Genomic DNA, 20,183 nt, shown 5'->3' on the forward strand with positions numbered 1-20,183 from the left:
GTACCAGTTCATGTGATGGGTTGTTGGCATGGATGGGATGACTAACAGGAAAGTTTCACGGCTCTTAAACAGGTAACTGTACTGTCCTTTTGGGTGAGTGCATTGCACAGCTGACTGCAGCATGGTGCGGTGTTGGGTGCAATCATTGTTGGAGTTTGGATCGCATGGGCTGCTCCACCACCAAGAGCTCTCTTGCTGTTTCACTCCCTGTCGGGCCGTTCGCTGTTCCATCTTCTTCAAACCTGGAGAAAAAACACACTGCAGTGCATACTGAAGTACAGGCAGTACTTTAGTCATGCATGCAGGCACCAAAAGAAGTGACAGGAAATGGGGCCCTTCTGAATCCCAACTGGTTCTTTCTGGGAATCCCCGTGGTAGGCTGTCCAACCCAGGCTGAGAGCAGCATCAGACTAGACCATAGGGCAATGCCTGAAGTGCCAGCCCCTGATTCTAGGAGGCGCAATTTTCTTAACCACATTCGAGCACATTAATGGCCAGAGTGGGCAAGTTTCTTAATTTACCACACTAGTTTTGTGCAATGTTACTAAGAAAATATGTTTCCAAATGCATAATCAGCAACGCATTTTACCAGAATACCCCCTTGGATAGTACTTGGTCATTTCTGGATAGTAATGACATGTAATGTGTAATACTGGCCAATTTTGTCTTTGGTTCCTGGACATATTGTATGCCCCAGTGTGCTGTGGTTGAGAGCTTTTGACCCCATCACACCTTATTCTTGCTCCATTGTCCAGTTGTAGTGGTTACTAATATTTAATCAGACTTCAAACCTCAGTAGGGTTTTTTTTTTTTTTAACAATTTGTATTGTTTTATAACAAACACGTCAACCATGGTAACTTTTAGGACATACATAATCAATATCAAAACATCACATTATGCATTGTCGCTTCCCGTCCTCCCCCCTCCGTCCCACAAACTCAACCTCAGTAGGGTTATGGCTAGATTGAGCTGTTTTGCCCTGGCATTGTGGGACTACACATTGCAGGTGTGGACGGGCCAGGGCTCAGACACTAACAAGAGTGTGGCTGTTTGTCCAAGAATTGTGTGGCTAAATCAGGGTCCTGTCTGAGCTATCTTAAGGTAACTTTCTTTGGCATATGTCTGTTTCTATGCATGTGCCCATCAAACATTACTGAAGTGTTAGATCATTTGATTTGGGTTGTACCAGCATTGCCGGACTAACAATTGTGTCAATGCGTGACTGGCTACCAAGCAGAGACAATTTTGTAGTTACCAAGTGTATTGATGGCGCCCGTTTGTTGGTTTCTGTCATCTTGTGTGTTTTGATGCGAGGGATGCAGTGACGGTGTTGTAAGAGAGGAAGATGTGTTGTGTCTGGAATGATGTGCCGGTTCAGTGGTACTCCATGCATGACAGTAGAATCTTGGTAAATGAAGAAGAATGACAGCTCAGAGAATGTTCGGTGAGTGTGAGAACATTCTTTGTGTCAGTTGGGGCTGCGCTATGAATACCACAGGGTGGATGGTAGGTGTCTCTCCGGTACAACCCCATGAGTTACTGGATTTGATGCAACTGTGAATGCAGAATTGTGTTTTATTTCTTCAGACTCCTGGTTTTACCTCATTGATAGACCTTCATTAATTGACATGCCTCCCAACAATGTCCAACAATTGCGGATTATACAGGCCTCTTTACCGGTCAGTGCACACACCAACATTGGCCACCAAGAGGCAGCCCTTCTAGTATATAATTAGAATCCTAAGAGACTCCCCACTCAAACAGCTCAAATCTCCCCCAGAATTTGAGGTGGCCCTGATTTGCACATATGCAACAAAGACCGGAGGTGTACAGCAAATCACTGAGGTTAACTTACTGTTAAAAAATGTGGGCAACCGATTTCACATTCAAGACATCCTTTTCTTTTAACCCGTGATCTGTTAATATTGAGGAGGGTGGAGTTAGCAGTGCACGGTGGTGGCGCGAGTTATGGTTGTGTAGCTTACCATAACTGGCTAATTTGAGGTTTTTCTTTTAACCATAACGTCCCTTTAACACATTTGTCAGTAAATTTCATGGGTTTTTACCAGTGCATGCTATTTTCATACAACTTACTAATATCCCAATATAGCAACATTTTGTCCAATTTACAAAGTTTCATCTTAAAACTCTGACATTTCCCACCATCTAGCATCATTTTTAACACTTCCGTACAATTTTTGCAACTTTTTCCACAGTTTTTGCATCCGTCGACGTCCACGAACGTATGACATCATCGCGGATTTCCAGACAGTGCCACGTGAACATGCGCTTGGCATGATGATGTGAACGTGTATGCACTTCGCGATCAGTTTGAAGCTTAGAGGAAAGATCAGAACTGCATTTTCTACTGATCTAGGAACTTTCAAGCTCAAAATGTACCCTTGCACAGCTCCTACACCTATACTTCCTCATTATCCATTAACAATCTAGTACAAAGCTCATACTTGGAAGAATATTAGCAAAACTGCTATTCATCTTAAATATGGCATCTGCAGTTGCCATCTCTCCTCCCCAGTAGCCACCAGCACCATCAGTTGGAGTACCTACACAATAAAATAGTGCAGCACTTCTAAAGACCATGAAGAGGAGCAAGAAGATGGGGTAGAGGAAGGGCCTACCTCTAGCACCCAGAGAGAATCATAGGTGTGCCAGTTCTTTACCACTGTTCGGAATGTACCAAAAGCCAAAGCTGCCAAAGTGAAATGCACTGAGTGCTTTGTAATCAGTCACAGACTACCTGGACAGTACCCAAATGCGACCACCTCTATGTGCTGCCACACAAAATCCAACCACTGCAATGCTCTCAGAAAGGTTGTTTCTTTCTTAGCAAGTAGTAGGCTGTCTTCCTCCACCTCATCTTCCTCAACCAATAGTGTAACCACACATCCTACTTCTGTGGGACACAAAATCCCATGCGCTACCTTGCAAGCAATAAAATAGACTGTTGGTCCATATCTTTCAAAGGCAACAGTCCTCTGCATATACTGCAACACACCACTATGCAGAGGGAAGCAATTTCGAAGTGCTTTTGAAGGTGTAATCAAGGAGCATGAGAAACACTGCCCCCTACTTTATAAGTAACATATGCGCAACATCTTCCCCTGTCCACCTGCCCCTCCATATTAGTGCCTGGTGCCTAGTGCCTAGTGCCTCATTTGCCTCTCCATCTTACGTTCTAACCTCTCCTGCAAACAAAATACATCAAAAAACAACGAAAGAAAGGTTCCTTTAGGAACTGCCTTTCACAGTTAAAAATAGAACAAACAAAAAAATCATAGACTCCATTCAGACTTTACACAACCATTCAAGGTTGGGTCTATAATCTTTCTGAAAACCTTTGTCCACAATCGTCAAATGGCAACAACGTTATAATCCATCTAAACATGTTGAGACCCTCCCCTCTAATTTAGCCCCCTCTTGACAGAATCCCACCAAACTGTGCAAAAAATGTGTATCTAGATTTAAAATCGTTATGCAAACTTTTGTGCAGATTTGTCAAATGGCACCACATTTATAAGCCTTTACAATATTTTGGGAACCCTCTAATTTTGTTCCCTCTTCATAAAACAGCTTGGCACTTTCCAAAACCATTCGGAATCGGGTCTCGAAAATAATTCCAAAATTTCATGCAGCTTCATTGAGTGGCACCAAAGTTATAAGCCATCCAAAAACTGCTTTTCACCAACCCAGTAATGCAGAAACAGGCATAGCTGTCCCTTAACATCTAAAGTGTTCGCGAACAGGACAGGACTGTACCCGAACATCCGGACTGTTCGTGGATTTCGGGGATGAAACGCACCCATTTTTTGGCTTCTTACGGCCATATCCCATCCCATCCCATCCTCATCACCCCCGACCTCCACAGAGATTGTTTGACGAGTTTGACAAGTGCAATGTTGTGTTTTTCAGTAGGTTTTTACCGCAATGTTTGTGGACACCGCTGGATGTCTGCGAAACCAACAAGGCGGGTGTTTCCAAAAATTGGACGCATTTCACGCTTTTCACCACCTAATCAGTGTGTGTGCCCGATATCCGCAGACTTCACGTCGCCTTCTGAACCAATCGGAGGCTCGTCCGCAGACTGAACAGAGAACTGAGGCTGCAGACCCAATCCAGATATTGCAAATTTTTATGTACCTATTTTTTGACCCATTTTAAAGAAAAAAGCAACTGCATGGATTCATACTAAATTTACAGTGGCACGCTTTCAGGACCAAGCCGCCACTCCTACCACAAATTTGGTGAAAATCCATCTAGCGGTTTGGGCTGTGGACGTGACTAAAATGTTTTTCCCATTGCGTTTACGGAAAAAAGTAATATTAGAGGGCCACTGGAGGGCATTGTCAGGATGTGTCCTCTGACTCAATTATCAACGTTTCATATTGCTTCCCTGCATACTACTGTTGTCTAGGTGCTTGCATCTTGGCTGAGACATATGCATGTGTGTGTGTTGCTCAGACCAGCAGGCATGTCTGTGCCATCGTCTGCTTTTTAGCTTTGTTGTTTTCCAGGCGGTGCACTTGGCTCTCTGTCCATGCAAATTCCACTCTGTTGCTTTAGGTTTTCTCTTTTGAGCCATTACAGAGCTCTTGAAGTGCCCATTAAATTGTGATCCTTAATTTCACTTTTTTAGTTTTGAAGAATACTAGAATATCATTCTAGACTATAGCAGCTGCTAATTGGAACAGATGTACATTTGCCTTCATCAGGTCTACAGATCCCCAAGGCGCTTGAAAAATAGTGTGGTCCATCTGGACAGTTTATGAATGTCCGACGAGCAGAAGTAGATGCAAGCAGGATTGTGCTGGAAGTGAGTTAACCTAATTTGCAAGCTACTCTCCTGACATGTAGTCTCTTTAATATCAGTGCTACTAAAGATGTGTCTAACAAGCTTTTTCTTTCACTCCAATATATCAGATATCCATCTGTACAAGATGAACGTTCGACGCCAAGGTAAAGATAGCTCAAGTGCAACGTGTTGGTCTTGGAAGCAAGGCAACGCAGCGCAACACAGGTTTGAATCCCGATCCCGCACTTGGAAACCACTCGCTGGCATTAAGCGTGGCATAAAAAAACAATTCTAGTTATTCTAATAATTGTACACGCCATCTAGGCAGGAGCTTGGACACTCGCTTCTTTGTGAGTGAAAGGTCAGAATTATTTTAAGACACCAGCAGGACCAGCTCCACACGATCCCCTCAGAAATACAGATTGGTGTGATCCTTATGGATGGTGCCTTGCTCACCTGTGCAAACTCCACTGAGTGCCCACGTGACTGTTATATTAAGAAACTTGGTGTGGTAAGGCGGGCACTGCTGGAACAGAGAAAGAATCCCAACAGTTTGACCACCCCTAGGTTTGTAAATGTATTAAAATACAGGCCGGGCGGTGGAGGAAAAAATACCAGTTGGTAGGACAGATATAATTCTTCTTTCCAGAATAGGATTCTAAGTAGTGGACAAAGGATTATGTGCAAAAATGTAACTCTGAATGCAATTCATCTATATATCTAGAAGGGTGAGATGAGGAGCTATTGTTTGCTTTTTTTTCTCTATATGTGTGTGCTCAGCCACTGGAATGGTGGGATGTGCACCCTACTGTTGAGGACAAGAGAGCACTCCATAGGTGGCTTGTTGGGTGATCACGTAGAAATGTATGCGATACCCTCTGTGTTTTTGTTCCTTGGTAATCGAGTCATAGGGCATACATGGCTTTTCTCATAAATTGTAAAAACTAGTGCTATGAGCAACATTTGCTCATTTATAACGATTATATATTTTTTTATATGATCACATCTCTTGGGGGCCTGCACCCGGAACAGCGGGCAGGCCCCTACACGTGTCGGGAGCACCCAACACGGTCCATCCCAGTGTGGCGCTCATGCCGCAGACACACGAGTGGGGGGTCACCACACCCGCTCCAGGTCACAGGAGTGATCCACGTGGCTGGGGGCACCCAGCACACAGCGGCCCCGGCTCTGTGGGCACCCAGGCCAGGATCGTCAAAGCAATGACCACATGGCGGCGGCAACCTTCAGGGACGGCGTTGCCCAGCAGGGGCACCGTACTCGTGCTGGGTCCCGTCCTTGGGCCCACAGCATGCAGTGTGGCACCAGTATGGTGCAGAAAGAACGACACCGGAGTCCTTTGGTGGAGTGACTGACGAGCCGGAAACCGCTCATGCTTTTTATTAACTTGGTCACATGGGGAACAGGTGACCAAGACAAACGCACTGGGAGATACCATGTCTTCCTAAAGGGGTGACATGCAACAACATCTACAAACCTAACAGTACTGAAGAATATGAGGGCCTGATGAAGGTAGAGGTGCAGGAATGAGAAACCCCTTCTGCCGAAGTATAGTCAACTTAATGTAATGGCATGTGTCGCATGCTATTCTCTGCAGTCTGGCGGGGTGAGGCAGGAGTGTTGTGCCGGCGTTGGGGATGCTGTTCTTTCTGCTGGTGCTATCCTGGGTTTGAGACATGAAGGACCGGAGTCTTTCTTTTGTGCCCATTATCCCTGCCTGCCTGATTCACACGGCTAAATAGCCTGCCCACTCGCAGAGCGACGCAGAGTGAGGCAGGAGTGTTGTGCCGTGTTTTGCGGATTTCGGATTCTGGACTTGCAGGTTCTTCTTCCCATCTCGAGCTGACTCGTTTGTTACTCTTCTGCAAGAGTCTACTTATTGCTAGGCATATGCGCCTTGGCGGCTCTCAGAAGGTGAGCCCTGCTGTGGGAACATTTTTTGTGTAATAGGACAGTGGTGACTTTGAACTGGGCTAATCCTTCACGTCTATACCGTGTGACCCCGTGGCTCTTGCATAATTAGTAAATTGGCACTGCCGCCATAAATGTAGTCTTTTTTTGTTTGCGCTCTTGACGCTTTCTCTTCCCCATTCCTCCCCTTGCCTGCTCGCCCCCCCTTTTTCCACCATGCTGGGGAAAACAGACCCACCCCAGGGCTCTGGCCTGCTGCAGTAAAAAGCCTTGTGGCCTTCGCTCCAGAAAGCTCACTGGCGTGAGTGAATCCACCGTAGAAACCATTGGATAATACACAGCGATATTGGCTGCGGGAACGGAGGTGCAATTGGTGCCGAAAGGCACCTTAGACGCCTATTTTCCTGTAAAACTGCCTGATGCCTCCGACACACCGACAGCTCTGCTGGAAAATAACGCCTCATCTGAAGGCGACACAAGCTCTTTGCTCCTTGATTTGGACAATGACTTGTTACTGCAATTGAGTTATGCTTTACAAGGCAGTGCTCTGCCAGCTTTGGCCACTTGTGATACCAGGACAATGACTACCTTGTCCCCCACCCCCAGTTGACCTACTTGAAGTTTGCTCTGGCTCTGCTATGGTGGTGGTAGCCCCAGCTGAATTGCCTAGAGCACTGTGCTTCCTTCCAGTGCTCCAGATAAGATTTTGAGGTGGGAGTATTTTACTCTCAATTTTTAAACTTTGAGAGTAAATGTGATTTTAAGAGTAAAAATTACTTTTCTCCTTCGCAAGAGAGTAAAATGCATGCCACATCCAGCCGACTTATGAATAAACTGTATGGGAATCATTACTATGCGGCAGCTTTCTGCATTGTGACAGAAAACGCCTTTCATTATTTCTGGCCATTTGATCTCTCCTATATATATTTAAATGTTGAAATCACAAACCTAGCCAATTATATTGTAAAGCATAAATGAATTTGCTTCGTTTGTTTTGAGATTCGATAGCAGAATTGTCTTTTGATGTTTAATGAAATTCCTAATTTCCTGGAACTATTACTACCTAATGGAATGCCAATGTTATGATACAACAGTGCAGAGAGGCAAGGACTCCATGCTAAATTCTATATCTAAGCTAGTGGTCAAATGGTTATTTATATAGCTCTTTTGGCAAAGCGCTGTACATAGAACATATTTATCACAATTACCACCAAACCAAGGTTGGTACTCTTATCAACCTCGAAAGGATGAAAGGCTGAGTTGGACTTGCCGGGATTTGAACCCGCAACCCACATATCAGGCAGAGATTTCAGCAACTAGTGCTCAACCGGCTGAGCTATCTTATTGGCTAACATCCTTCAGAGGTTGGTTAACTGAGTATCGACCGAGATATAAATGATCACAGTACCTAGATGTATGACAAACCATTTATGAAGCGCTACATGAAGTTAAATACCTATCTGGATTATCACAGGGACAGGTTTTGCTGAGTTTCTATTTCAATTACAATGTAACTTTCATTTGTTTGTTTTTGAACAGCACTTACACTTTGAGAGTCAGGTTTTTGACGTTTTATTTGTAGTCTTGAAGATTTGAGAGACTATAACACCTGTGATCAGTGTAATGACAATTACTCACCCTTGAGCAAAGACTCTGCTGCCACTGACCATTTACAGTAATGTCCCCCATGATTGCAAGGTTGAATGGATGTAAACTAGACTGCATACTCATCATTTTACACACTGTTTTTATAATTAGACTGTAAATTAAATTAGAAGTTTAAAAATGTTATGCCTATGCATGATTTTGCACACAGCACCGGAACTCTGAAAAATACAATTTGGCAATAGTGGGTTTGCTTTCACTGGAATAAAAGCCTAACTTGTTAAAAAAAAAAAGAAAAAAAAAACAAAAGAAATGTGCAACTTAGTTTTCCATCTTATTAACTATACAATCCTAAAATTCTAGGAAAACATGCACAGTGCTTTGAAGCTGAATGGAAAGAACCCATTCCTTTTATCAGTGTGCAGTTTATTTTTTTGAAAGGCTTCAGAGAAATACATTCTGTTTCAGAGGTGGCTTGCAATTACATCCATGTAAATAAAAATCACAAGAAGCCTTCTGGTTTCTGTCAAGTAACCTGACCTTTGCACTGCCCTCTGCTCTAAACCTGTGTGTAAAAGTACCCGGGAAAATAATAAAGCTGACGTATTTACAAGATTTTGTGCGTAAAAAAAGGCTGAGTACTCTCCTTATCTGGAGAACCTGCCCTCCTCCATCTTCTTTTCCCGTCCACACCCTCCCCCCGTCTCCTCCCTTCACATTCTCCTTTTCCTATCCCGTTGCTACCCTCAAGGGGGTCTGCAAATCAGAGACTATTGGCCAGTCCAAATTTGCTTTATGAGTCTGGGAATGCTATCCCCGAGTCAGATCCTGGCACTTATAGCACGTATGGTACCCCCGGAACACTGCAAAGTAATGGTATACTTCATTTCGCCGCTAAAATACTACTAAAACTCTGCAGTGCCATGCATGAAGACCTTAAAAGGCAAGGGTCCACTATATCTGCGATACACAGCCTATTAATTGGCCGGAGAGGTACTGGTGTGCAGCATTCTTTAAACCTCCATGAGCAACCAGGCCATGCAAACCATGGATCTCATCTCCCTCCTTGACATCACTCTTAGCCCCTGGCGAGGTACAGGCCCTCAACAGCGAACCCTTGAATGTAAGTGATGCAGGGGTGAGTTCCTCAACTTATTTCCCCTCTAGGAAAAGCATTAAGCAGAGTAGGAGTAGATCTCCACCTCTTGGACAAATCTTACCTTCGGATGCCCAGCCTCTCAATTCTACCCTGCGTTTTGAAAATAACGCGCTTTCCAAGAAGCAACAGAAAAGAGTGGCCAGACACAAGAATAGATCTGCTCAGACTGTGGGTACATTAACGAATTGGCTGGTGGTCAAGGTTCCAAAAAAAGGGTTACCCTCTCAGGCCCTCCTCCTGCTCCCTGCAGTGCCAGCATCAATTTGTAGGGTTACTATTTTGTCCCTGCATGGCCTGGATCGCCAGCATAGCTCTTATAAATTGTGTTGAACCCAAAAAAGCTCACCATCACTCCAGTGACCGAAGTTAAAGGGCTTCGGCAACTCAACCGGTCTGCTCTGATAGTGCTGTTTAAAATCCCCTCGTTAAGAATTTTGAACTCAGGAGATTTTGATGAACCTCTTCGACAACAACGGAAGACAACACAGATCCATTGCTGTTTGCAGCAGACTGCGGTGCTCGTTCGTCAGCATCAGTCATCCTTAATGCACTTCGGCTACTTATTGGATATTCCAGTATCTGTTGAAGATAGCTCTCCCTGTTGCTCTGAGTGTAAGTGCCCACGGGCTGGTATCAAATCCCCAACCGTACAGAACACCGGCCAAGTGGCTGCAAAGTTTGATGACGCCCAAGGTTGGGAATGCCTGCAGCAAATAATTCCCCTAAAATGGTCACCACAGAGAAACACTACGATCTTAAGCTAGAAAACCAGGGGTTTTAATCATGGGCTCCAGCAGGGCGGGTCTCGCAACCTTCTTAAAGCAAGCAAAATCTTTTCCCTGCAAGAGACTTGTGTAACCTTCAACATTGACATAGATGGTTACGTAACATTTCAAACTCCTGCTACAAAGGGGGACCGAGGGTGACCAGCAGGTGGTCTTTTGATTGGCGTTAAAAACAATCTCAATACAAGACCTATTCTTTTGGGCCCACCAGGTGGCAGTGGAGGTATCGGTGCCTGCTGGGGAAGCGACACGAAAAAGTATACTGGTAATAAATATCTACGATTTGCCTGGTACTCGTGCCCCAGAGGGCCTCTTTGATGAACTGGACTCGGTCTGGTCTTCTTGTTGTACTGCCTCAATTGATAATCCGGTGGTTCTTTGTGGGGATTGAAACGCTAAATGTGTTGACAGGGATGGGAGTGGTGTACATGAAAATGTGTTTGAACATTGTAATATGAGGGATTGACAATCCAAAGATAGGGCTATCTGGGTTTCCTAAGGGAGTGGAATTTGACTCTGCTGAACAGATTCATAACCCCTCCCAATTTCTCCCAAATGTGGACTCCGGTCTCTCCAAAAGCGTTCAACCAAACAGTACTGTTGGTCCACAATTATGGTGAAAGGCACTATACAAATGACAAAAATAAATGAACTAATGAATATGGATGTCAGTGATTAAATTTACTCATTGAGCCATTCAATAGCTCGGGTGTAACCAGTGACGCCACTTCTTACACAGAGCATATGTGAAAATTGTGCTTGAAAAAGCGCTGTTTGTTGTAGACTCCAACTTCATGAGTTCTTACCAATTCATAAACATCTGGGGAGTAAGCCTCATAGATGGCACTCTGCCACACTCACCTGACATGTTGACATCCGGCAATGATGGGTTGAGTTACTTTCCAGATTAATGTCTCGTAACAGAAATAAAATGCCCATAAAGTGGAGTTGGCTTACACAATGGAGACTACAACTCTGCCCCCAAGCCATGATTTATCTCACCCTGCTAAATAGAGAGCCCAATGCAATGTCTTGCGAGTGGTTATATGGGAGAAGCCCTACTCTTCACCACATGAGGCTTCAAATTAACAAGCCTACTACAGGACAAGCGTGAGTTGGGGAGGGGGATCCAGTGCAGATTGTCAGGTGGCTCTGGAGACCGGCCTTAAATCAAACCCACTTTTCTTTCCTTAGATTCCAAACACTCATTAATGTAAAAGCAGAACTCTGCAGTGTAGTAGCCAGCCCTCCTTTCATGGGCTCAATTTTACTTCAGTGACCTGCTTTTTCCCGTTCTTCACTCAAGTGCCCTAAACTGGAAAAAGCCCCCCCCCCCCCCGAACCCTCACTCACTCCACCACAAAGATAGCCAGTAAACCCAGCTCACAGTTCAACTTTTGTCAAATAGTCCCAGGTGATAAAAACATTCTATAACGAAGTAAAGATGGAAGAAAAAAAGCAGGGTGCAGAATGAGAATTGCAGGACTTCCTAGAGAAGATAGGAAACTGGAGGTACACAATCTAGACTAGGAGAGGATATACAAGTAGGGTTATGTGTGAAGGCAGGGAGGAGGGCAAGGCACAGAGATGGGGCAAAGCAAATCGTGCCAGTGCTGTGCAAGGCACAGAGGACCCCAAGATGCATTACCATAATGGTGACAGAGAGGATCCAGACTATACTGCGTTAAAAGCTAAGAACACAACTGCAGGCTAAGGCGGGTTTCACCCACTGGCCCCCTTAGCGGAAGAACATTCCCATTTGCAATACTTGGCTGAGATATTTAGAATGGATCTAGAACTGACATTTCCAGGTCCCAGATTCCTGTGAAGAAGTCTCTGCCAATGTCTGGCTGTTGCATGCTGCAAGGTGACTCATATGCCTTCAACCGTTGCCTCCTCACTGTCGGGTTTCTGTGCTTTTTTGGTTTTTGAACTGGGATGGTGGGAAGCACCTATTCCCCCTCCACGTCCCATTTTCTTTCAGAACCCCCTTTTACTGAGAGTTTGGATTTCTTCCCGGCTTTCAGTTTACATTCACTAGAAAGACAGATGAAGAGCGATTCCTTTGAGTTGAAAAACCCTGGACCCCAAGGCATTAACGTTTCCTCCAGTTACCCTCATCCACCCAAAAGACATCAAAAGCACCTTTAACATATATATCCACATGTTGACCATATCACCCGGGACCTTTCCAAGGAACATGCTGCCGGTGCTTGCATGGGTGGTGCTCTGGGTGCCCAAGTTGGCATCACCTTGCCTTTGAACAGGATCTACCTTTGCCTGCTTAGGTAGATGGCAAGAGATTATACACTGTACAGGAAGTTATGGTATATCAAAGCTCAATGCGTGAAAAAGAATAGCACATTTCTTGTGAAGCCTTTTCAAGAAGTACATACACCTGAAAAGAATGTTAGGACACCATGAGGAAATGTGATCAGAGCCAAAGGGCCACTCTGGCCTACGCTCTAAAGGATGTGGCCAATTGGCACGTACTTCTATGTTCCAAAAGAGGTGCGAAGCTTTGGAAAGGATCTCATTTCCTGGGGAGGCATTTAGTCATGGCACACCAGTCAAATGCATCTATGCTCACAGCTACAGTAATGCTTTTGCTCAACAGCCCCCCCCCCCATCACAAGGGTTATACACTTCCTTCCTTATTACTACCTTCCCACCACGTGCATGATTTTCAGAGAGGAGCATGGGGCGCTTGAGAAGAAAATAGCACCCTTCACATAAAAACAGGGAGGCATTGTACTTTCTTGCTCATGAAAACACCATCCTATAATCATAGCAATTGTGAGCGCCTCAGGGAGTTGAGTGCACGGTTAGAATTAGAAAGAGGAAGATGTTTGAAACATGTTCAGTCTACTGCTGAACGAGGCATCCTGGGAACATCTGCTCTTCCCTGCGAAGCGCAATTTCCCCAGAACAGGCTTTGAGTTGTGTTAGAATTATCCCCTTTACGCCATGGCATACAACTGTGGAGAGTGTCTGCTAGTTAGCGCATTGCATGTGGTAAACGCGAGAAACCACCAATCACGGTCAAGAACAGCGTGTGCCCATTTGAAGAGACAGACACTCTGGCCAGATGTTCCCAGTTGCATAGTACATGCTCACTTACCTCGTCGGATTGTCGGATGACCTCCAATGGGATCCACACGGTCCCCACCATGGTGTCCCAGATTAAGCCCTTGTTCCACATTTCCACGATCAGTCCCAGGTCCAGCCTGCTGATTTCACTGCAAAGAAAACACGCATAGCAACTTAGCATACGTGCTGCTACCAATCACACAGCACACTTCTGGCAATACAACATTAGTCACGTTGCCCTTTAAAAAACAACAAATATGAAGACAGTGCTTGGTATTCGAGTTATACAAGTTCAGATGTTTACAGTGGCAGCCACTGAGATACTTACCCTAATAATTTCAGAATCCCACATTTGGGCCTGAACTGGCCTTCCTAATGTGGGTACATTGACAGTGACCACCTGGATATCCTGAACCTTGATAGGCCAACCATGCAACTCTTCCCAGCAAACCCTTGGACACGGTTTTCAATCTCACCACCTATAATATTTACCTCTTTTAAAGAACATTCGTCATGTTCTTCACTTAACTGTATCTATCAATTTAGTTTTTTTACTCTGTAGTCTGTCACAGGCAGCACAGGAATCAATCATCCTCAGCAGTGCCTCAAGTGTTTCTATTGATATTTCAATGTGACCAAGGCCGTCCATCTCTCTTAGCCGTAGGCCCTCATTAGCATATATCTATTGTTTCTCCCTCAGTAGGCCAATTGCTAAATAAGATAAGGGGTTAACCTAAAGGTCCTTACCTTCTCACCAACCTTCCCATCTCTAACCAGTGGTTAGAGGTTTACAGGGAGTAGTACCTAGCAAATGCCCTATTTCAGTCGGGCCTTTTCTTCCAAGCGCACTCTCTACGCTCCCTCGTCCAGTTCCGTCTTCTCTCTACCTTCCACAGATCCCACTTTTACTCCCTTCTCCTCGCCAGTCCCTCGGACCACTCTTACCCTTTCGGTCATTACCTCACCCTTCGATGTTACTACTTACTCTGTTGTCACCACTCTACAATTCTACCACCAACTCCATCTCCTCACCCGAATAACCCGGACTTCCTGCAGACCTGTGTTATATCACACATAACCCTTTCAAGGTTGGCTCTCTGCCCCTGGCCAATCTGCCCTGGTCTTCCCCACCCTGGCAGTGTTGTATGGCGCCAGAATTACATATATGGGGGCTAGGCCCCAACAACTTCTGCATGGATACGCTGCAGAACAAAATGGCAGAATGAGTGCTGAGTGCTTGAGTTAGTGTTTGGGCGGGTTTGTGCATTCTGGACGAAAAGGTAGGTTCTATGGGTCACTGTAAAACGCCTGCATTGACTAATAGCTGCGAGGTGAGACTGACTCCATGAGGATGTGATGAGCCCAAAAACACCAATGGCTGAGACGTTTATTGAGCATAGAAGCAGAGTGCACCCCCCTGTTCCATTCATTTTCCTATAGAGACCAAGTCCAATTTCCGAAGAGCCGTAGCGCATAATCCCTGGGGAGATTTGGGTAAAATAACAACCAACTTGGGCACAAAGAGTTCCCTTAATTTCCTTGACTGGCTTGGGGGTATACCCATCCAGTAGTCTTTTAAATATCCAACAGCGGAGGACATGCCCTCCTCTCCCTAAAATCTTTGTATCGGCCTTGGTGCTTTGCAGCTGAGGCACTGAGCAAGGCTAACAACTCGACTTGCTAGATGGATTTGGATAACATTTTCTCAACAAAAAGGTTGTCCAGGGCCCCCCAAACTGGAAATTATGGTAACAATTAGTTAAAATGTGTTTTAAAAGTGTTTACGAAAACAGCCTTCTCCCAGAGAGAAAAAGTGCATTTTTTTAAAAAGCAGAAGCGCGAAACTCACTTTGCAGATTTGGACCATATAAGAAAGAATTTGGGCACAAAGCATTGACTGAATTACCTTGACTAGTTTGGGGTAAATACATCCAGTAGTTCGCAAAATATTCGACAGACATGTGGTTGCCCCCTATTCGCAAAAACCTTCAAATATATCGGCCTTGGTGCTTTGCAGCAGAGAGGCTGAGAGACTTTTCAGAGATGAAAAGCCACCATTTCCTTTTTGCAAGTGATTGCCGCGATATTACCGGGAGAAGCCCCAAATGAAAACTCAAAACGCTATTTGAAGGAGCTAAAAGGAAGCCATCAAACTTTGGAATTAACACCCCACAACCTTACAGAGTCTTATAACTTTCTCGACTTCAGAAAGAGACTCAAAACGCTTCTGTTTTTGTAGTCACTCCTAGGGGAACACTGTTTTGAACAGCAGCGCTGATGGCCTGACCGTAGAGCTATATAAATACCAATAGCAATTACATCAGGATAGAGTTCGGGAGTGACTAAGAAGATACCATGTGAAGGTGGGAATTTGGGTGTGGGTTGGGGCTCCAGTTAAGGGTAGAACATTTTCAGTTTATCTGGGGATGACCGCAGGAATCACACGAGATTACCGAGGCAACTCCGCAAGACGTGTTCAGAAATAAATGCGCATCACACAAAGTGATGAGCGAAAGGGGGTAATGGGAGAGTATTAGGGAGGGACAAATAATTGAGTGGAGTGAGGTGACCTGGACAAAAGAAGGGGAACACATGTTGAGTGCCTTTGAGGACACAAAGTCTGAAATTTTGAGCACTTTTTCCCTTCTTTAGGGACCTGACCTCGATGCTGCGCAGCTTTATCTGGGGAGGCGGCAGAAGGATAGCATTGAATGCCTTGTACAGGGAATATGCAGAAGGACGGTTGCGTCTCCCACACTTTCAACTCTATTATGTGGCGGGTCAGCTCCAGCATGTGGTAGGTTGGTTAGCTGACATTGAAAGAGGAGATCATACCCTGGTATAGCCCCGTCCCTCCTAAAAGAAGTACTATAGCTCAGCCAGGTGAGGATGAAAGACACTCCCGGCCTACTGCTGTTTGGGAGAAGGATATGGTCCAGAACTAAGGCAATACTTAAGCTAGATGAACCCTACTCCTGCAGATCCCCCTGACAGCCATACATGGAGATACTAGGGAACACATAGCCCAAAGCATGGTGTACTGGGAAGAAAAGGGTATAGTGACCATAGGAGATCTTTACTCCGCAGAAAAGCTAACATTCTGGGACTTCATGGGCCAATTCATAACGCACTCCAGAACCGATTTCACCAACAAGGGAGAAGAGAACCCAGTACTGGTATTGTTATATGATGTGTCAGATGGAGTACACAGTCTCTAGGCTGTACCAGGGATTATTAGAAGCATTACCAAAAGACCTGCATAAAGGGAACAGCAGATGGGAATCCGAGATAGGCAGAGAGCTCACGGAAAGGGAATGGTCGAAAGCGATGCTAAACCCCAAGAAAGTTTCAAGGAAGTCTAGACTGAGACTGACAATACTACACACTCTATAGAGCATATATGACTCCCCAGCTGTTATCGCGATTCCTGGGGGCGGAGTTAAGGAAATGCCCAAGGTGTGGAGAGGTAAAAATCAGGTATGGGACACATGTTCTGGTCCTGCCCTATGGTCCGAGAGTAGAGGCAGGAAATGGAAGTAAGGTTGAAGGAAGCAGGTGTAACGGGTATGAATGGTCATCAGAAGATGCCCCCTTCGGGTATACAGAGGCCACAAAAATGTTAAGCCAATGAACAGAATGATGGATCTAGCATGGGTACTGGCAAAAAGGAGAATAGCAATGACATGGAAGGCGAGGGAATGTCCACAAATAGATGGTGTGAAGACCTAAAAAGAGGGTCCATGACAGAGACAGTGGTCTGGTATGAATCACTCCAAGTGGGCAGAATGGAAAGCTCAGATAATATAATGGCTTGGAGGGCACTAGTGCATGATCCGTTTATCTCACCCAATGAAAAAACCCCATGAAAACTCAGACCCACGGACGCTGAATTAACAATGAAAGGCAACCGGAAAGAGGAAGGGTATCCAAGGGCTCATTGGATGGAAATTATGCCGCAGACGAGAACTAACTAAAAACAAGCAAGATGCGATAGCCGCGTTTACAGTTTTTGGATAAGAACTTGGGGATGGGAGGTAGTTGGGGTGAGGGTAGGGATGAGGGGAAAGAACTATACATGTACGGATTTTGAACAATGTCAATGTATGGTAAATTCTTGGTGTAGATAAAACTTTTTTTTTTTGAAGTGGTCCTACAAGGGTCGGGAAAAACCCCCTCGTACACTCAAAAGCCTTTGACACATTGGAGAAAACTGATTGAACTGTGAAACTGGCAATTAGAAGGGTGCCTGCGAGTTGAGGGTAAACAGTGATATACCCGTGAACATTGTGACAAGTGTAAACCCGACTGAGGGATGCCCACAATGGATAGTTTGGGAAAAGGACATTAAAACTGTTGAATCGTATGTTTGAGTGTAAGGCCGTTGTGAACCCGGTTGAGGGAGGCCAACGTTGCAAGAAGGATCAGATCCCTGCTGAGGGAGATCCAAGGGGCGAAGAGCAATCGCCCAATGTGAAAATATTGCCAAAGGAACTTTTGTTTATAGTTTATGGTACAGCAGGCCTTCTAAGGCAAGAGATTTTTGCAGGACTTGACCCCGGAAGGTCCTGGAACCTTGTTCTGACTTGGCCCAGAAGTGTGTTGTGCTCAAAGTTCCTGCCTTGTCCCATGCTAAAAACATGGGGAAGGGAGAGCCCAGCCTACCATCCTGACTTTTCATTTGGTGAACACTTCTTTCTTTTCTTGAGAACATTCTCCCACACTATTTAGTAACTTATTTGTAAGGATTAGCAATAGTCTGTTTTAATATAGGCCCTTTTTATTTGACAAGACGCCACTAGGACTACCTTATTTTTTGATGGTCGTAGCTTGCTCCCATCTTGGAGTTAGGTTTAGATTAAGTGTTTTTCACACCCATTATACAGTTTAATAAAGTCCCTTGAACTGTGATCACTTGTGTCTGCTATGAGTTCCTCACATTGGTTATAATTCATTGTTTGACATAGGTAGTGGCCATGGCCAGTGGGCCCAAAAGAAAGCTGTTGGTGAAACATTGACACTGGCCACAGCCAAAGGCCATGGCTAGTGGGCCATTCGTAAACTATAGTATAACAAAACCTTTGAAATTCAGTGAAAACACATTCGAGTGTTAAGGTGATCAGATTTAACGCAACAAAACCCCTAAAATTTAGCACTTTCATTTGAAGCAAATGCACATTAACTTTGCGGCCCCTGTTGTGCAGCTTATACCCACAATCGCATCATGGGTGACATCACTAATTACATCACACATTGCATCACGGATGGTGTTACTAATGACATCATACGAGACATCAGTGATGAGATCAACAATTACATCATATGACATTATTGATCATAAAAGTTAGCATCTCGTTGTTCACTTCTTGATACACATTTTATCACACTTCACAATAATAACATGAATTTGAACTACACACGATACAGAAGTATCATGATTACGTATGAAGCATTCATTTATAGTACTTCTAAAATTTCAAATAATAATATGTAACTTTATACATATGGTTTGATTTCATGTATTAGTAAGCAATTACAATACTTAATTGCAGCGAAAGTACCCGATTCAGGTACATTTGGGGTATTTCAAACATGATATAAATATATGTAGTAGTAAAAAAGAAAGACCAATAGCTAGTAGTAGAAACATGTTTAATAGTATTATGAAAATAGTAAATGTACACATTTAAATTTACAATTCTCCTTACTGTTATAACATTACTTGAGCATTTTCTGAATGACGAGTTGTATAATCAAATAATTAAAAATAATGTAAAGTGTGTGCCCGTGTGCATTGCAATAGAATAGAATCAAACAATTCAAAGTTTGATTAATAAACAAAACCAAATCAGTTACTTTAACTACATAATTACATGTATAGAAATAAATGAAGATTAGAAAGTAGATATTTAATTACATTAGAAAGTAGATATTTAATTGCAGCCATGGCAAATGTATTACTAATATTTTTAGTCATTTCTTTTGAAAATAAATTATGATTTTTAATTCCAATAAAACAGATTACATTCAAAGTAAGTAATGCTTATATACTACTCTTCAATGCAATTATCTCTGCATGCAACTACAATTGTTTACTGTACGCTACATTCGAAGAAACATGGCCAGAAAACAATACACTGGCTGAGTATGAAATATGTGTATAATGTTATGTAACAAAACAGTTGTCATATTTCAACATGTATTTAATCAAACCACTAATACCGATGATGCTATCAGAGATCAGTGATGGAATGCGTGATGGAATTAGTGGCCATGGCTACCACAGAAACCGATTGGTGCAATATGTACAGTGGCCGAAGGCCATGGCTACTGGGGCCCAAACAAACCTATTGGTGCAACATATGCTGTGGCAACGTCCGCAGGCCATAGTTAGTGGGCACCAAAGAAAACTATTGTTGTAACATGTAAGTGGCTAAGGCTAATGGGCAAAGACCATATCTATCAAGCTGTTGGTGCAACATTGACAGTGACGAAGGCTGAAGACTGTTGCCACTGGCCATGGCTGATGCCCATGGGCTAGTGAGCCCCAAAGAAAACTATTAATGTGACAAGTACAGTGGGCAAGGCCAACATGACCAATGGTCAAGGCCGAAGAGCATGGCTAGTGGGTCCAAAGAAACCTATCGGTGCAACATGTACAGTGGCCACTGGCCATGGCTGAAAGCCATGGTGTGCGGGTAAAAAGACCATTGAAATTCAGTGAAAAAGTCTTCAGTTGAGAGAGTTAAGGTGATCCGATTTAATGTGGAAAATACATAGGAACACAAAGCTTTGCAATTCACTGAA

The 20,183-nt window shown here is 44.1% G+C and overlaps 1 protein-coding gene across 3 annotated transcripts in view; it reads right to left on the minus strand.

Moving 5' to 3' along the window:
* The window catches only part of LOC138511252 (protein unc-13 homolog B-like), a 2,171,549-nt gene that overhangs the window by 1,548,570 nt on the left and 602,796 nt on the right, over positions 1-20,183 (minus strand). For all 3 annotated transcript variants that reach the window (XM_069626798.1, XM_069626797.1, XM_069626799.1), the window contains exon 4: positions 13,411-13,528. In XM_069626798.1, coding sequence (XP_069482899.1) covers positions 13,411-13,528 — 118 coding nt within the window. The remainder of the gene's footprint in view (positions 1-13,410; positions 13,529-20,183) is intronic.

Source organism: Ambystoma mexicanum, chromosome 6p (genome assembly GCF_040938575.1).
Source record: "Ambystoma mexicanum isolate Mex_15411 chromosome 6p, UKY_AmexF1_1, whole genome shotgun sequence".
Classification (NCBI taxonomy): Eukaryota; Metazoa; Chordata; class Amphibia; order Caudata; family Ambystomatidae; genus Ambystoma; species Ambystoma mexicanum.